Raw genomic sequence first — 16340 nt, forward strand, 5'->3', positions numbered from 1 at the left:
AGAGTCCGTTATCCTCCAAGATGTGGTGATCAGTAAGGAAAATGATGAAAGGAAAGGCGACGAAATGAGAGATGGTCGGCTATCAGATAGAACAAAAGAAGAGTTCCTTAAAGGCAACTCTCCTCTCCAATTTATATCAATTTAACAACTATCCGAACACAAAAGAAAAGACTAGGAGAAGAATCATAGACTGGTGTTAAGAGACTAAATATGGCATTGCAAATCAATACTTTTGACATTCATCGGAAATGGACAATTATGTCATGTGAACACCCTTCTTGCACTAAACCACGTGCCTCCCTGCCTGCCTGCCTAACATTTCATGAATCACTAGCAGTACCTAGAACAACAGATTAAATGTTGAATTACTTGCTACACAAGTCCGCAGCTTAGAATCTGCTCTCAAATTGGACATTAGAGAAACTTTGCATGGGTGGGGGAAAAGAATCATTAACTCCGATCAACAACATTGCCCAATTAGGCTGAGTGAAAACAGCAACACCCTTGTCAACCGAGCAGTGCCCTGTCCATCCCCCCCCCCCCCCCCCCCCCCCATCATATCAATGTCGCCAACAGAATGAGATAAAGCTCAACTAAACCAATTCTTCATAATTTGCATTATTTCTCTGTTTCCTTGGCCGCATCTGCAACATCTTTGGTAATCTCAGGGGTAGACTCTGCTCCTGAAGCTGTCTTATCCTCAGCAATAAGTGGACTTGAATTCCCATTACCAGACTCCGATGGCTCAGGGGGTTTTGAACCAAGGTTTTCCTTTGTTGATTGAGACTCCAGGGCGGTTTCACTTGTATTGTCAGAGGAAGATGGAGAGGGTTCAATAGTATCATCTGCGTCATGATCACCAGTTGGGACGATAGCAGATTCATCAGAACCAGATGCTTCATTGGAATCTGGGGTCTCTCTCCATTCAACCCACGCAGGTGGTTTATCATTTGCACTGGGTCCAGCTTCTTTAGAGTCTTCAGACAGGTCAGCAGAGTTATCTTCTAATTTTGCATCAGGCACCTGAGAAGATGTTGCAGTATCATCTACGTCATCATCTTCACCAACAACAACCTCATCATCTTCACCATCACCATTTACAACACCAGCTCCCTCAGTAGTAGGTGATGCAGAAGCCAGAGCATCAGTTGAACGTTCATTGGAAACTCTATCATCTTCAAAAGCAAACCAGTTGGAATTTGTAAAAAGAGAACCACTGCCGACAACAAAGAAAATGTCCCACCAATTAGGTCAAGCAATTGAGTTTACATAAAACTAAAAAATTCAACATGGCTATCAAAGTGGCAATTCTAATTCCCACCAGTTAATTCAAATGAAGATTTCAACCTACCTTTCTTGGTCGTCTCCTAGGCGCAGAGAAGATATTACAACCTCAGCAGATTCATCATCAAAGTAAACATCCTGAAAAATACAACAGTGGTAGACATTTTCAATTATTCAAAAAACTCTCTTCACCCAAAGAGGGGGGCAGCCAAGCCACAATTTCAAAAGCTATAAAGGAAAAGAAACAACAAAAAAAAATACAAAAGCCAGGCAGAGGGGTGTTGTTCTTGATGATAAAAGATCGACATCATTTTTTGAAGACCATAAAATAACGGAGTGTAAAATTAATAGAAAGAACTTACAATTTCACACTAAAAAGAGTGCGAAAAATCACAGAGAGGAAGAGTCCTCAGAATAAGTTTTAGCAAACTTTTTCCTACAGTATTATTCAAAAGACCAAATGTCCAGCTATTGACTTTACATATGAGATCATAACACATAATGTATACCTCGTCGTCACGCTCAAGTGAGCCATGTACCTAAAACAAAAGAACAAGATACAGCAAATGAATAAACAACAGCTCCACATTTTAAATCGGAGTGTCTACTAATTTAACAACAGAATGAATAGATAAAGAAAAATAATGAAATAAAAACATATCTAAACTAGTAAGATTTAAGATATACAGATAAGTAAAAACCAAAGACAGTATAGTAAAAGAACTAACAAGTTTGATTCGGCAAACATAACAAAGAGATGTTGCAGATAAAGTAACCAACATGAGAATAGTAAGGAAAACCACTATAACTGCACCAACAACTTTACAAAAATCATCAAGATACCTTTTTTAAGGCTAAATGTTAAGGCAGAATCAAGAACAAGTCAACGAAGCATATCGAATAGTATTGAATGTTGTTTTAATATAACAACACATCAACATTTCTTGCATAACTATAAATTTCGCAAATGAGGTCTTGTCAGTTGCAATATCCAACACATCCCTTTAAAATGTGCAATAATTGCTTATTTTAGAAATATCATTTTCTTTTTTTTTCTTATGAGCACAACTAAAATATAGTTGAAATAGTGAGAAAGTTCTAGAAGGCACCTCATCCATATCATCGTTACCGTAAATGCCATATCGAAATGCCTGGCTTAAGTTAGTTGCTAAGGCTGCAACATCATAATCCCTATCTTGGTAATCATCATCATCACTATCTCTGTTCCGGTCTTGTAGTGCAGTTGGCCTCCTGTTAAATTTGATGGAATCATATTAAAGTGACTCAGAGAGAAAAAATCATAAATATTATATCAAACAAAAAGGCCAGCAGCAACTTAACTTGAAGAAACACCCAAGCATTTTCAATGTGTTTCAATTTTTAGCTGCTAATAAACAATTTATTTGAAATCATTTTCTTTTCTGGCCTCACCCAAGCAAAGCTACCAACTAGTTCAAAAGAAAGTAGCATTCACTCACATCCTTTAGTGTTCATTGATTATATCCCAGAAAAGTTCTTTTACCATTTTATAATCCTGTTCTACCTATACTCAATAAAAATAATTAGCAGGCTTGAGGTTTCTGTCGATAGGGATCGATGCAATCATTGGGTTCTGCCCTGCAAAATATTAATTTTAGCCATGCCAAAAACTTCCATTCACCCAGAAATACAGCAATTGCAAATAGCATCTGGATAAATGAGAAATAAAGCAACATTCAGAGGAAGATGACATACCCACAGGCCCACTGGTAAACATTTTCTGTAGCATTACGCTTTGATAGGACATTTGTGTGCCAATCAATCCATTCACTATTTTCCTATCAAAAGAAAAACAAATTAAAAACACTACTCTTGAAAGTATAAAATAATTTTAACCCTAAAAGGTTTTACATCTAACAGAAATGGGCAGAAACTTTTCCCTGGCAACATCCCAATGGTTAGAACATGGAAGTCTAGGTATAAAGTCGGGGAATAGGAGTGGAGATAATGACATGGGAGAAGGCTAGCTCCCCCTGTGACACCAGACATAATAATAGTCTCAAAATACAGAGATCAAAATGCAAACATCCAGAAAAAGATCATAAAATGTAGACATGACAGCATAAGTGTTAAAACAAGGATATATTAGTTAAATTTATGGATAAAGCACAAAGAGGTACCATGTGTATTTCAACACACTCCCTCAGCCCAAAAGTTATTGTCCACTCTGAAAAAGGTCAAGTATTACAAAAATACCTTAAATGCACTCAAAAGAATTAATCATCTGATTTAAGATTCCCATTTCTTTGTCCTTGGCTGTAAAAAGTTCTTAACCTAAACATTGTTGATAGTTGCAAGATAGGTGCGATTTTTGATAGTGGATAATTTTTATGCGACATCCCAAATGAAAATGCAGACTTACCATAGGATAGATTGAATGTTTAGATATCATTCGGTTAGAAATCAAGCTGTAATTCTGACTCCGATCAGAAATTCAAAAAATATTTCAAGTTTGGTTCAGTGTTGCAAATTGCAATACTGTACAAAACACTGACAAATATTATAAAATTCAAGAGATTTAAAACCTGCAGATATGCCTGAATTTCACCATTGCTATATCCAAGCTGAGCAAGTTTGTTAGATATACGTGTCAAGTGTCCAATATTTCCTATCTTTGGTGGCGGTCTACCTTCAGCACTAACTGTTGGCTGCAGAAGAGTTGAACAAAGGAGAAAACAAGCACCAATTCAGCATTTAAATAGATGGAGGGGGAGTAAAACAATAAGAAGTTCATGCACTAAAAAATGAAACAAAAAATATGCTAAATAAATGCCATTAGAATAGAAGATCCAAGTAAAGTATGACAGGATAACTACCATATTTGGATCAGAAGTTAACGTGCAATTCTTTTCTGCTTCAAGTATCTTTCCCAAAAGTTTACATTCATGAAGAAGATGTTCAACAAGTGGAACATTTTTGCTCCCTAAACATGATAATATTATGTTCTCCACATGGTGATGCAAAAAATTGTTGTATGGATACCTGCACACAGAGTTAACCAAGGGAATAAGAAATAGGATCTAATCAGTAATTATATAATTGCACAGCAGGAATCTTAAACCTACTCAAAGAACAAGTTCAAAATCCTTTGCACAGCACCCAGTCGAATCAATTCCTTTTCCGCAGCTTCACTACCAACCGTCAGCAAGACAGAAATAAACTCTACAATCTGGAAAATCCCATGTCAAATTATAAATTATCCCATCAGCTTTTTTCTGGTTGAGCAGTTGATAATCCATAGAAAAGCATCATTAAAATAGTATTCTAGTACAGAAATTACGAAATTCAACCATCAGCTATAGCTTACCCGTGCAGGAACCAAAAAAAAAAAAAAAGAGACTCAAATCCTCAAAATACACAAAGGTAAATTTTAAAAATAAAGAAATACCTTCAAACGATGTTTCCCAAGAGGTGGCTGTAATTTTCCATAGGTTGTAAACAAGGTTGACTCTGAAGATGAAATATCCAATAGCTTAAGTAAATCACCTGCAGCGTGGTAACCAGATTTATTAGTTCTCCTGTGGTGGATGACATTGACATTTAAGTTTAATTGAAATCAATTGCTTAAGAATCTGTCATGAGCTACGAAGCACAGACAAGTTGAAATCCCCAAAGTACCAGTGTCATATAAGTGTCAGACACAGATATGCCTACGACACAATGGGATTTGTATCTAACACAGAGAGATGAGCCAAAAAATAATAAAATATTAAGACAGTCAAGGCATGCCAGAAATGGGTGCACATGGCAGTGAAAGAACAATAAATTGTACCCATTGTTCACCTGAAAATTGGACTAGATAATTTGAATTACATGTAATACAACTATAACAATAACATACAATCAAACAAAATATTTTCTCAATATATTTCATAACATTTTAGACTTTTTATAGCATACTGTATTTTTATTTAAAATTAATGAAACATATATATTTCTTTTATTGTCATATCCCGCTGTGTCATGCCCTAATTTTTTTTAAAATTGTCTTTGTGTTCACAATGTATCATAAATGAGTCCCATGTCTGTTTCCATACTTCCAAGGTCATCAGACAAGAGTAGGATGCTGATACTCTTCTTGGTTTCCTTTTATGTAAATATTTTCATAGGCATTAAGTAGTTGAGAATGCTTCAAAAGAGTAATTCTAGGGGGATAAATGATAATAAGACATCATATGGTAAGAAGAGAAAACCCCTATAACATCTTCAGTTAATTCATTTTTCAATTCTGAGCAAGGTGTCTGCAACTGGATTTGTTATGCAGATAAAGTAAACCAGAAGAGCTAATTCACCTAAACTCTCCAGCATTCCTTCAATTGTCTCAGGGTTAGCAGCTATCATTGATCCTTGAGAGACTTGGCGGTTGTATGCGTGATATACACCCGATGTTAGCCTCTTGGGATCTAACAAAGATATGCAGACAGACAAGGAATTGACCAGAACAGATTTTGGTCTTGAGTCTTCCAAAGCATGACGAAATAATCTTCCAATGAAACTTAACAGCACCAAAAGAAAAGAAAACCAAATTGAATGATTGATAAGTCAGATCACATTTTTGGCACATCTATAAGCAACATGAGAAGAAAATTATGAGACCTACTTTGGGCTTGTAATTTTGGCAGCAAGACTAGGAGGAGCAAATCGTGTTATCGCACATAAGGTTTCCGCTGCATTGGCATGCACCTCAGCAGAATCCTGTTAAAAAAAAAAACAATTTGAATATTTTTCAATAAATACTGACCCGCATTTAAATACCAATATTGATGTAACACCTTAATTACATGCCCTTAATGATCCTAAATCAGTTATACTCTCCATAGGTCAGGAAACATCTATGTGGGCATCATACGGCATGCTGCAAAGTCAGCATGCTGCAGCATGCCTTCAAATCAAGGTACACCAAAGTAGTGGCAGAGTCAGCACTTGTGCAACAAAGAATCAAATACAACATTCTAATCAAGGTACGAGAGAACAGCAGATGAACTGCATTTTGATTAAGAGAAGGGATCAAGAGACAAAGGCAAATAAGTATTGGCAAATGAAGTTGGTAAACAGCACTTTTTATCTAGGGTAATTCATTTTATCTTCCATGTTACCCACCCCTTTTAACTTTATCTAATTTTAATTTGTTTCATTTCTAACTTATTCTTGGGCTGATCCTACATCAGAATCCCTATGTGAACAGAAAATTCAAAAAGAGAAAAAAGAAAGTCCCCAAAGATTGACCTTTTGGCCCAACCTCTGCCGAAGGATGGCTATCCACCATCACCAACACTCCCTATAAATACCCCAAACAAAGAGGAAAATAAGGGGGCAAAAGTAGAAAAAAAATAATTCCATATCCAGCTAATATCTTGCAAACCCAGGCACCCTATGCCAAAAATCATCAAAAAAAAAAAAAAAACCTATCCGAAAGAGTCTAAAAGCAAATATTAAATCAGGTCATAAATGTGTGATAGAGTGTTGAGGGTATGAAAGAAAGATGTATAAGTTAAGTGACATTCAGGCCTGCTTCAGGGAAATAGGAAGATGCAAGGTCAGTTTAGAGCATAACAACAGAAGAAGCTTATCTAAATACATGGCAAGAGGAGAAAGGGGAGTAAAGGAGAGCCTGAACAGAAACAGAAGAGATGGGAAAATAAGGAAAGGAATAAGAAAAAAGGACAGACAGAGGGGAGAGGTGGGCCACAAGGCTTGCCAGCTGCAAGACCAAGGAAGCAGGATGAAGCAGTAAGGAGGACAGGGAAAAGGAAGCAATTGAGAGTACGGAGGAGAATTTGAATTCTCGGAATGAAAGAAAGGAGGCATCCACTAAACAAAAAGAATACCTTCTTAAAAGATTAAAAAAATAAAAAAAAAAAAGAGAATTTATAGGGGTATTGGGCTGCCGTGGAGCCTGGTCAAAGGTGGATTCCACTAATAATAATTTAGTGTCTATTTGTTTTATTCTTTTGGAATGAAAAACACCTGCAAAGAAAATTTTTTCTAAAAATTTTTTCCGGGACTATCTTAAAATACATAGACTCATTCGAAATGATGATCAAAAGATTAAATGAAAACCAAAATAAAAGTAAGAATTGTGCAAGTAGAAAGCATCATTGAGTAACAAAGTGATAAAATAATGACATGGCAGTTGAAATATAAAAAAATTATAGGAAAACAGGATAAACAACAACTAAGAGAAAAGAGTAAGTAGGAAATTTTGAGCTACTTTTTCTTCTTCTTCTTTTTTTGTTGCAAATATAGAAAATCACATAGTAATAAAAATCCCCCTAATGTCTGAAATTGTCAGAAATCTTATAGCAACACAATTGTAGAAAATTCTCAAGGTAAGGAAAACTTAACCAAACCCACTGAAGTGATGGTTTGGTCCCAAAGAATCAAAAGATGAAATGAAAATACAAATAAAAACACTAAGAGTACAAAGATATTAAGCATCATCGAGTAATAAAATGATAAATTAAAACAAAATTGACACAGCAATTGAGATAATAAAAATCTTAGCAAAACATGATGAACACCAAGTAAAGGAAAGAAGGAAATTTACCAAAAAGGATACAATAACAAAAATCAATTCAATGCCGAAATTGTTTGAAATCTTGTAGTGACAATGTTTTTGAAATTCTCAAGGTAAGGAAAATTTTGTGACAAGACAAAAGTGCTGGGTTGGTTCCAAAGAGTCCTTGTTGCAAAATTTACTTATGTATATATGTACGAGTGTGTGTGTGGAGAGATCAAGTTACACTATAGTAAAACTAATTAAGTTTTACACCCTTCTATAACTTCATGTATGATTAATATTTTAATAAACCAACTGTTGGATTTAACAACCAGCTTGTACCCATCATGCACATAAAGTTTCAAATCAATCAAATATCCATATAACATCGATCGAGATTTTTTTTCATTATATATTTAACAAATGAAGTTTTATTGTTATCAAACAAATAGTTAGACATTTTCAATTAAATTGAAATTTACCATAGATGATCTACGTGAATAGAGCATAAAATTCAAATGCTGGATTAATAAAATATAAATCATATAAAAAATATGAAAAGGTCAAAAACATAATTACTTTTACGTAGGTGTAAGTGAATCCCTCCTCTATGTGTGTTTGTGTGTGTGCATGTATGCATTTAACATGCACAAACATGCATGTCACGCATGTCTATGTGTTTTTATCCATGTTTTTGTGCTGCCACAAATGCCCTAAGGTAGAAGAAGACAAGCAAAAGTTCTCATTGGTCACTCTTCAAATGCTACGCTCAGTAGTCATTAATTGAGACTACTATATTTTCTACTTAATGGGCTCCTCAATTGGGCAAGGGTGGAAGGAATAGAGAGTCTCAAATCCTTAGACAAGATCAGAGGCATATTATGCTAAAACAATTAAGAAAAAACAAAGGCAGGAAGGTAAAGCCAGTGTACAACAAGTTAACAAAAATCTCCACCTATGCCACCCCTAAAAGTGTAGAAGCCCCAAGTAACAAGCGCACTTTGCCAAAGTAAAAAAAGGTATAAATTTTGATATTGCTCAAATAGTATAAATTTTGATATTCGTCAAGTAGTTGGCACTTACTGAAGAGCTGAACTTGTCCACAATCATCTTCAATACATCTGTATCCTCTATCCATTGCATTGACTCCATGTAGTTTGTGTACATATGCTCATCAGCACCAATCAGACGTATCAAAACCTGTTTAACAAGGAATAACTCTCATAAGCTAACATAAAGCCTCTCAGCAGGTGGCAATCTAGGATCAAAAGTTTATTTTATGCATTGCATCCTACTGAAAATATTTTGATAACATGAAAAACTTTGTAGACAAACCAACTGCACAGATAATCTCATTAAATAAGCACAAAGAATAGAAAGATTAAAAAACACCTTAAGCTTTTGAGAGGTTCATATATGTGAAAGCAACAAAGATAGACAAACACCAACCTCCATTATGGAAGTTATGCCAATGAGGTCAACTAGCTGCTTGACAATTTCCTGATGACCCTGCACAGCATCATAAAGGCGACAAATCAGATCAATAATATACAGGTAACTTCAAAGCTAATTCAAAGACAACAGATCTATTCTCTACAACAAGCATTACATGCAACAACAAGCATCCAAAAATGCAACAAAGCCACAGAGATGATTCTACAAAGAAAAGTTTAGCATGCACTTCATATCCGACAAGTATTACAGATTCAAATTACAAACATCATATTCATCCAGATTCCAAAGAATTCAACCATGTAAGCAACACCAAGTTTTCTTCTTTTTTTTTTTTTTTTGGGTTGGGGGGGGGGGGGGGGGGGGGGGATAACACCAAGTCTTCCAAATGCCCATAAAAACTTATGCATTCTTCAAAATCCCCAAGCATCAAACACCCTAGTCCTTTTTATATTGACAAATATCCATATAAAGACACATCAAAACATAATGCAATTTCTTGCAGCCATGTTGGGGTAAAAAAAACAAAGACAGTAATAGCTTTACAAGAATTTACTCTGACCACAAGGAATTTCGTACTGAATCACGCAATGCAATGCAATCTGAAATTTTGAATCTTCCAAAACCCAAAAAAAAAAAATCCAATCAAAAGATTAAATGCCTCTATAGAAATTGCTCGTAGAAATGAAGTTCTTAACGGAATAAGCTAGCCAACTACCAATTAAAATGATCCACTATTTTCTACAACTCCTAATTAATTTATAACTCTAAACAAATCACCTTAAAAAAAGGGGCAAGAATACCCCCATCATAACCCCTTTTGAGATGGGTGGGGTTCTAAATTCCAGTTCCTGTTCTGAGTAACTTAGGTTCAGAGAGAAGTGCTAAAGTCCAACTAAGATACAGACATGTAAAGCAATTTGACACACTGCCATCCAAATTAGCAAGCTCATCTATCAAACCCTCTTCCCACTGAGGAAACATGCATCTATTTCAGGGCCAACCATGGATTTCCCACCACTCTACGACATACAACAGAGGAAACAACCTGCAATACTTAAACAACTATAGAAAGTAAACGCTCAACATTTTCCAGCAGGTAATAAGGCAATTTCAGATCAATTTACCATCACGCAAAGTAAATTCTAGTTCCAGAAAGTGATCATATAAGAATCCTGTACAGTTTCTCAACTATAAAGACAAATTTTAAATTATAAAGCTGCCAGCATCCTATGTACTAAAGTAGAAGTTTCCAAGTCTCCACTCATAAAGAAATAAACAATAGTTTCAGTCAAACTTTTCACAGAAAGTCAAACTACAATTTAATTCATTTAGCTCAAACTTGAACATAAAAAATCCTGTCTGCACTTCTAGTCAGAATTCTCATTTCTTTAATTTTTAGTTGGACAAGGTAAAGGGTTTTTCAACCCTAACCTATGAGTACAAATCAACATAAAATTATGCTTAAAATAGAATGAAGTATCTAGAGCTACCATAATGCCAGAACTCTCGTAAAATGAACCTGCAAATAGCCAAATTAGAGATGTCAAGAGAGACTCTAAAAGCTTTATTATTGAGTTACACCAGTGCCTTTTATTGCATCTTAAAAAAAAAAAAAAAAAAAGAGCCAAGAAGACAAGGGGCAACCAGCAGATTTTACAGATCTTTAACTGCTCAAAGAAGATTAGAAAAGAAAATCAGCACAGAGACGAAGCTAACCCTCAAAACAAGGGCACAACCAAATTCAATAGGTATATGTACCAAATGGCAAAGCAAATTACAAAGTCCTAATTATCACAAGGCCATTTGTTTAAAATTGAATCATATTTTGCAGGCATATTTAATTTTTTTTCAATTTCTTTCTTTGAATACATTATTGCTGATGTATTATAGCAAAGCAAAAATGTTCTCAAACATGCCATGTAATACCACCAAAAAACCATCATCCATTTTAACAGCACAAATAAATACAAAAAATTCCTCAATCAAGTTGCATAGAATCTTAAACACACCTTAACATACTGCAGGAATGGCATTGTCTTCCGCAAAAGCAGACATATGACAACCTAGCAAGAAAAAATAACCAACTATGAAACAGATAACAAGATATTCAAAGCACCTTACATTTTTAAACCTAATAAATGAAATGAAATGCACAAGGGCTACAACGTTAAACATGTGAATATCTCAAAAGTTCAAAATAGAATACCTTGCTGAAGTATCCTGCTAGCAGTGTGCTATGGGAGTGATTCGAATCCAAAAAGGAAAATAACAAATTCATTAACTACAAACAAGGAAGCACCAAATGATTTAGAAACTGACATTAAAAAAGGAAAATTACAACAGCTAAAACATGGGGAATAAAAGGGTCAACTTCTTACTTCTTCATCTTCGACCAACGTTTTTAGTATGATATCAACCTCACATGTAAAAATCTCACACGCAATAAAAGGAAACCTACAATCAGATAAATCAAGCATAACACATCATGTACACATTAATATCGAGGGAGTGGGAGCACAAGCCCATTTATTAACTATTAAAACCTACTTGAAAGCTCGCCTCTTCTCAGCATCCTCTGGAGGTTCTACCACAATATATTGAATAAGTAGTTCAACTTGAGCCTTCTCTCGCAAGCTACAAATGAGAAAATAATACCACCGTGAAAAAAAATAATGAAGCAAAAACATAGAATTAGAAATTGCCATACAGACAATTGCAAAGTGTGGCTTAAATTGAGCAAATATCCAACCTCCCCCCCCCCCCCCCCACACACACACACATAATTCAAGCTATCAACATCCTCTGAAGGGGCCCAAGTAACTAACGTTACTTTCTTAGCCAGGGAAGGGATGTGAAAGAAGGTACACTCTCGCTTGATAGATACTTTTTGTGCAAGAAAGAAGTTGAGTCGATTCATCATCTCTTTCTGCCTCGCCTATGGGCAAGACAACTTTGATACATGGCTTATGCAGTGTTAGCTAAAACTAGGATTGTTGCCAGTTAATTGAAAAGGAGTTAGAGGCTTGGACGGATTCACATTCTTGAAAAGGTAGTAAAAAAGCTCTAGCTTTGATCCCTGTTCCAAGTACGACACATGATAAAGCTGTTGGACACTTGGTTTTACACTTTTACTTATGATTTCATAGACAACTGTTAGAAGTAGAGGATGCTCAGGATATTATTCATCTTTTCTTGGCATCCCCTTTGTGTCCTTTAATTTGTTTACTTCATCTTCTAAAAAAACCGAAGGCAAAAAAGCAGATCCTTCTATCCACACCTTTGGTACACTAGCAATCAAACAAAAAAATACAACCCTCCAAACTACACAATCTATTCAAAGCCTTTGTTCCAGATAAATGACTCCCTGGATAGCAATACTGCCAGTGCCTATCAGACATATATTAGTAACATTACACCCTGTGGTCTAGTTATTAATGGACAAAGCATTTGTTAAGAATTACAAAGCAATTCTTACATAATATAATGACTGATATAGAGAGTGCTTTGTCCAAAGTGATCCAACACAACCTTATATAAACAACGGCCAAACTTAACCAAGGATCTTCACCGAAAGTTTCATATAATTTAGCAAAAGATCTCCATCAATCTTGAACTGATCTTTTTCAATGTAGCTTTCTCAGCTTTCTACACAATTAAGATCATTGTATATAATGCTTCACCATGCCTCTACATTTGTTCTTTGCCTCACATTTTCAACACCTTTTATGTTGATTAGAAGCAACAATATCCAGGGTCTAATTAACCAGGTATGCCTCGGTATCTGTAGATTTAATTCTATAGATTCCCATTTAATGTTAATAAATATTTAGATTATTCAAATCCACTATACAATGAAAACTCTATGAGGGCTTCAAAAACCTTTGCATAAGGCTTTGACGTTTAAATCCATGGCCTATGATCAAACATTAACAAATTGTCTCACTTATAACAAAACCTCACAAGGTGATTAAAGTAAAAAAGCATATATAAGCACATTAGAGCCCATATATTATCTAATTGAAACATGATGATATAGAACACTTCAATGTGCTAAGTAATGAAAGAACAAAAAAAGCAAGCATATGCAAAGACTAGAAACTGTACAAGTTTATAAGCCGCCCATCAAGGGCTTTGCATTCCTGAATAATTTCATCTTCATCGAGAAGCTCCTCCAGTGTAAAATTTTCCTTATCTAAAATTGTCTCAACCTGCATTTATCATAAAAACAAAACTTGTCAAAAATGAAAAACAAAAGCCATACTTTCTGAAGAGTACAGATGCAGAAAATAGTACACATACAAGTTACTGTAAACTAACAACAAGCAAGGCCTTGGCCCTTGAATATCATTTCCTTCCACAATAGGGCATTATTGGGGAATAGAATACGGGCAACACGCAATTATCAGCCCCACCTAATACTTAAAAGATGAATAATTATTACAGGAATGTCATCTTAGGCCTCCAGAGAAAAGCATAGCACCTGTGCCAAAATCCCAAAAATTTATGCGAATTCCTTTTTGCTGCAAACAACAAGAAGATGCAAGCTTAAGAAGATTTTCCTCTAGAATCTCACCTACTTGATAGAAAAACATAGGATCCACCAAGTATCCCATCTGGACTGCTTTGCTCTTAATCTCCTAGAATGGAAAAATGAAGGGTTTAATGATTGGAGTTGGACCATGCTCTTTGTAAATATAATATGGCTTTTACAGAAGTGGAGAAATAAGGCTGTCTTTTCTAATGAAAGAGTTCCAGGCCATGTCAAATGGGAAAAAATTGTTAAAGTGATCCACGTATGGCTTATTTATTCGGACAGCAACATACCCAAAATCAAAAAGCTAAAGGCATCCTTAGTTGGGACATACCACAAACAGAATGTTTGAAACTTAATGTTGATGGAAGCTAGAACCAAAGTGAGAGAAAAGCTAGCACAGGTGGAGTAATCAGAGGGGATTGGGGCAACTGGGTGCTTGGGTTTACATGCTTCTTAGGTGACTGTCTGATTGATTTGGCAGAGCTTTGGGGAATCTTTCATAGAATCAAGCTTGCAAAGGATATGGCATTAGATAAAGTGGAGATAGAATCAAACTCCTGAGGATGTGTTTGGCACACAAGATTATGATAGAATAGGATTAAATGATATTATGAATAGGATTAAATTAAATAATGTCATCCTATCTTGTGTCAATGTATGCAAGATTAGCATAGGATAATTTATTTATTGGTCAAAATTATCCTTCCTCAAAGTTTAAACAAATTAAATTATTCATGTAATTTTAAGGGTATAATAAAACATGTAAATTTATTTATTGGTCAAAATTATCCTTCCTCGAAGTTTATACAAATTAAATTATTGACATAATTTTAAGGGTATAATAGGACATGTAAATTCAATCCAATGGATTAAAAATAATTCTCTCCACTTTGGGAGGGTTGAATCATCGTATGCCAAAAGGATGATTAATCCTCTTTGCAATCCTATCCCTTTCTTTAGATGCAAACCAAACATGGTATAGGATGATTATTATCCTATCCTATCCATCATCCTACACATCAAACATGGCCTAAGTTCTGTGACGATAATAAAACAGAACGCTCCACCTCAACACCCTCTTTATCCCATTATCCAAGCAATCAAAAGCGTCTTGAATACAGAATGGAGCAGGAAAATGTCTCATATTCCTAGACAGAAGAATTTCATAGCTGACTGGTTGGCCAATAAAAGCTTGACACATGCTCCAAGATTACAAATTCATCATCAGGCACTGGTTGGATTGAGAACCCTCCTACTTGCAGATTTAATGAGTGTTGGTTATCCTCCATTAGCTTAGTTGTTCCTTTAAGGGTCTTTGGCTCTCCATTCTACCCCAAAAAAAAAAAGAGGATCCGACTATTTATGTCCTTTTGCCTATCTAAAATATAATAACTAGAGGGAAAAAAATATATTTTCCTCTAATCCTCTCCTCCAACGTCCCCCTCAATAAAGGCAGTGGGAATGTAGAAAACAATGATGCCAAAGCCACAAACACTGAATTTCACATTTGAAAAACCGCCCATTTGTTGGAAAGAAAACATGGGTACTCATTGTCTCCCATAGCAAATGCCGCCTGATTTAAAAGGAACAATCAAAGAACTTGAACAATTCCAGAGCAAATGACCCATACTCTATATTGTACAACTATTCTAACAATGAGGAGTATCCAATACCGAAAGCTTTTAACCAATTCCAGACATTGAAACACAATATTTCAAGACTTTATTGTTTTTCTTGCATTTTACAAGCAGCCAAACAAAAATTTCACAAGCAAGAAACACCGCAATCAATTAAATTCACAAGAAATGGCAAACACATCAGCAAAGATAAAAAACAATAAAAAGAAAATAGAAAGAAAAGGGGAAACTCACAGGAGACGCAGTGGATAATCCGGACATACGCCAAAACATCTTTGCGAAAATTTAACAGAGAAATCGCCTCCAAAAAAGAACCCAGATCTGAACCAAAGAAAACCCTAGGAATCGGCGAATTAAAAAAAAAAAAAAAAAGGAAAGATCTGCCGAAGCGGAAACCCTAGCAATCTGAACCGTAGGGATTGGAAATGAAACTCAAAGAAAAAGTGGATGTTTCTCGGATTGGATCAAGCCGATGGATTCAGGTGGGCGCAAGAGAAGGAAACCAAAAAGCTCAAGGTAATCGCGGGATGTTTTGGAGAAACTAAAAAAAATATATATATATATATATTATTTTTATATTCCTCACTTGAATTATTATTATTATTATATTTTTGTTTTATAATTTTCCCTCTTTCTCAAGCTTGTAAGTCTGAAATATCAAATATGCTTTTATTTTAATTATATTTATTTTTTATATTACAGTCTCTAAATTAGTTGTAATAATTTTTAAAGAGAAATTTTGTGAGTAATAAAAAGGAAATATTTGCCCCAAGAAAGCTGGAGGATTGTTGTCCACTTGCTTGAAGAGGCATTTAATCTACCAATTTATTATTGACTAAGACATTCAAAATTTTCATCCAAGAAATTGCATTAAGATATTCAAATTTTGCGT

General features: G+C 35.1%; 1 protein-coding gene across 6 annotated transcripts; it reads right to left on the reverse strand.

The window, feature by feature from the left end:
• Nucleotides 1-211: 211 nt before the first annotated feature.
• On the reverse strand, nucleotides 212-15977 carry LOC111278863 (uncharacterized). 6 transcript variants are annotated; one of them, XM_089764469.1, is made up of 21 exons: nucleotides 15683-15977; nucleotides 13855-13914; nucleotides 13577-13757; nucleotides 13382-13485; nucleotides 11825-11911; nucleotides 11656-11731; nucleotides 11484-11558; nucleotides 11287-11340; nucleotides 9272-9331; nucleotides 8906-9022; nucleotides 5924-6018; nucleotides 5616-5818; nucleotides 4712-4809; nucleotides 4389-4492; nucleotides 4140-4305; nucleotides 3849-3971; nucleotides 3019-3101; nucleotides 2394-2535; nucleotides 1794-1823; nucleotides 1352-1422; nucleotides 212-1216 (listed from the first exon to the last, which is right to left on the reverse strand). In XM_089764469.1, exons 7-21 carry the CDS (start codon nucleotides 11553-11555, stop codon nucleotides 619-621), a joined length of 2016 nt encoding a protein of 671 aa, XP_089620595.1. In that variant the 5' UTR covers nucleotides 11556-11558; nucleotides 11656-11731; nucleotides 11825-11911; nucleotides 13382-13485; nucleotides 13577-13757; nucleotides 13855-13914; nucleotides 15683-15977; the 3' UTR covers nucleotides 212-618. The 6 variants fall into 6 exon arrangements, with proteins under 6 accessions (XP_089620595.1, XP_089620594.1, XP_089620597.1 ...); XM_089764468.1 differs by having other exon boundaries at nucleotides 13851-13914; XM_089764471.1 differs by lacking the exons at nucleotides 13577-13757; nucleotides 13855-13914 and adding an exon at nucleotides 10768-10796.
• Between the last annotated feature and the right edge of the window lie 363 nt (nucleotides 15978-16340).

This window comes from Durio zibethinus, chromosome 8 (genome assembly GCF_047325235.1).
Source record: "Durio zibethinus cultivar Kanyao isolate XHJ-2024 chromosome 8, ASM4732523v1, whole genome shotgun sequence".
In the NCBI taxonomy this organism is placed as follows: Eukaryota; Viridiplantae; Streptophyta; class Magnoliopsida; order Malvales; family Malvaceae; genus Durio; species Durio zibethinus.

Excerpts from the sequence above, each read along its gene's own strand:
- LOC111278863 (XM_022865559.2), bottom strand. The coding sequence starts at position 15,721 with ATGTTTTGGCGTATGTCCGGATTATCCACTGCGTCTCCT. Across the intron at positions 11,912-13,381 it reads GATGGGCGGCTTATAAACTT|CTTGCGAGAGAAGGCTCAAG; the intron begins GTACAGTTTCTA and ends TCTCATTTGTAG. Across the intron at positions 4,810-5,615 it reads AGGAATGCTGGAGAGTTTAG|GTGATTTACTTAAGCTATTG; the intron begins GTGAATTAGCTC and ends ACCACGCTGCAG.